The 2,040-nt window shown below is 34.4% G+C and overlaps 1 protein-coding gene across 2 annotated transcripts in view; it reads left to right on the forward strand.

Annotated features, from left to right (window-relative positions):
* Positions 1–566, forward strand: part of LOC109826491 (mitochondrial substrate carrier family protein P) — a 6,763-nt gene extending 6,197 nt beyond the window's left edge. For both annotated transcript variants that reach the window (XM_020393524.1, XM_020393530.1), the window contains one exon: positions 150–566. In XM_020393524.1, the coding sequence (XP_020249113.1) occupies positions 150–287 (138 nt within the window). In that variant the 3' untranslated portion in view covers positions 288–566. The remainder of the gene's footprint in view (positions 1–149) is intronic.

The raw sequence follows: 2,040 nt of genomic DNA on the forward strand, positions 1-2,040 counted from the left end.
TAATGTGCTGCTTATCTATGGTTTATGGTTTCCAGTGGCGCATGTGAATCATAGAATGAAGCATTTATTTTACGAAATGTAAGCTTCCCTTGTTTATTTATTAAGTTGATAGTATTGTCATTAAGCATGCATGTATTTAACTTCTTCAGGTAGTTCCATCTGTGGCCATTGGCTTTACAGTCTATGATACGATGAAATCAATTCTTAAGGTACCATCTCGAGATGAAATTACTATCCCAGTAGTAACCGAAGAAAGAAGTAGCTCATCATCTCTTCATTCTGGTTGATCGCCCGCATACCTATCAAAATTTTCATGTCAACAAATAACAACCTATGTTTGTTCACAATTTCTGCTTCTGAGGGCACATTCCTCTGTACATTATAACCGCCCCTCTCTATACCCCTTCATTGTTTTGGGGGATATTTTTTGCCCAGAGAAGCCACAATTTTTTTTCCCCTTCAGTGCTGATAAATAAGCCATCAATGATTCTTTGTTGTATTTGGATCGATATAAATACTTACTGAAATTATGTCGTCATTATACACATGGTAATCCTTGTACGGCATGTTGCTTCTTGTTCGACCGTGCTCCGCCTCTACTTCTGTAGTCAAGAGAATGGTAAACATTTTCATGAAATATACTATACCACACATAAACTCATCATGCTGCGCGTTCAGGAAATTTATTGGTGAAATGGAGCTCGTCATTTTTGTCCATGTATCTTCTGAATTTTTGGTTCTAGTATTATCTAAACCGGGCAGAGAACTTCAGATAGAGCAGAACTTCAGATGCAGCATGGCATCCTCCTGCACAAGCTAAGGCTTGTAGTTGACTGTGATATGACCTTTAACTTTTTTAGTTTCTAAGAGCTAGCTAATGTAAGAGGGTAAACTTAAAAAACTACATGAACTCTTCAAAGTTTGCTCAAAAACTAAGCTGAACTTTATTCGCTAAAAGAACTAACATGTTTGGCAAAAGGAAAGTAAATAGAAAGAGAAGAAATAAGAAGTATTTTCTTATGAAGATATTTTCGTATCGTTTTCTATTTTGTAAAATCTTGTTTGATGTTAGAAAGTAAAAAAGAGAGAACACCGAGGTGGCAAGCGACGTGGTACTTCCTTTCTTCTTGTTCTATTTGGTTATCATGGAAAGTAATAGTTGAAAGTGGACAAGTAAAGCTAAAATGATACGTAAAAAATCTAAAAATATATTCACTCTCCTCTCTGTTCACTTTCCATCCATTTTCTCCAAAATTTAGGGAAAGTGAAGTGAGTTAAAATGTGTTAATGTGGCACTCTTTACTTCTCAATCACTTTTCATAGATTTGCCAAATCCCTAACAGGATAAAAATAAAAAGTGGAGTCACTTTTTAATTTTCGGTGCACTCTCCATTTACTTCCCGATTGTCAAACACGCACTTGGTATTATCCATTGACTTGATATTGTCCACTATCAAAAAGTAAAGTAGTAGAAAAATCATTATTCTTATAATCGTTGATTATTTGATGTGCAATTGTGATTCATTTTAAATCAAACGTTTATTATATATTCCCAGAACAATAAAAATGGGATAAAGTTCATGTCTACTTGGATAACTTTAAAAAAAACGCCCCTGTAGTGTTGCTGTTTCGAACTTAATACCCTCTAGTTTTGCTGTCACAAATAGACCCCCTAAGCGAATGTTTTTGACTATTTAACCTTAAGGGATCTATATGTCAAAAAACAATTTTTAGGGTAATAGAATCAAATATTCACTCAAACAGTCTATCTACAACAATAAAACTATAGTGACAGTAAGTTAATTACATCGATACTAAAGAGCGTCTATCCCCAACTAACCCTAGATAAATTTTATCGTATTTTCCTAGAACCAGTAAGACATATTCGCATCTATGTAAAATAGAGCCGATTATTTGTTGAAAAGGTGAAACGACTGCTTCAGGCTTTTTAAATAGTGGAGTTTGTTCCAGTTCAAAAAAAAAAAAAAATAGTGGAGTTTGTTCATGGCAGCAAAAAAAATTCAAGTACAGGTGCCAAAC

The sequence above is a fragment of the Asparagus officinalis genome, chromosome 1 (assembly GCF_001876935.1).
Source record: "Asparagus officinalis chromosome 1, Aspof.V1, whole genome shotgun sequence".
NCBI lineage: Eukaryota > Viridiplantae > Streptophyta > Magnoliopsida > Asparagales > Asparagaceae > Asparagus > Asparagus officinalis.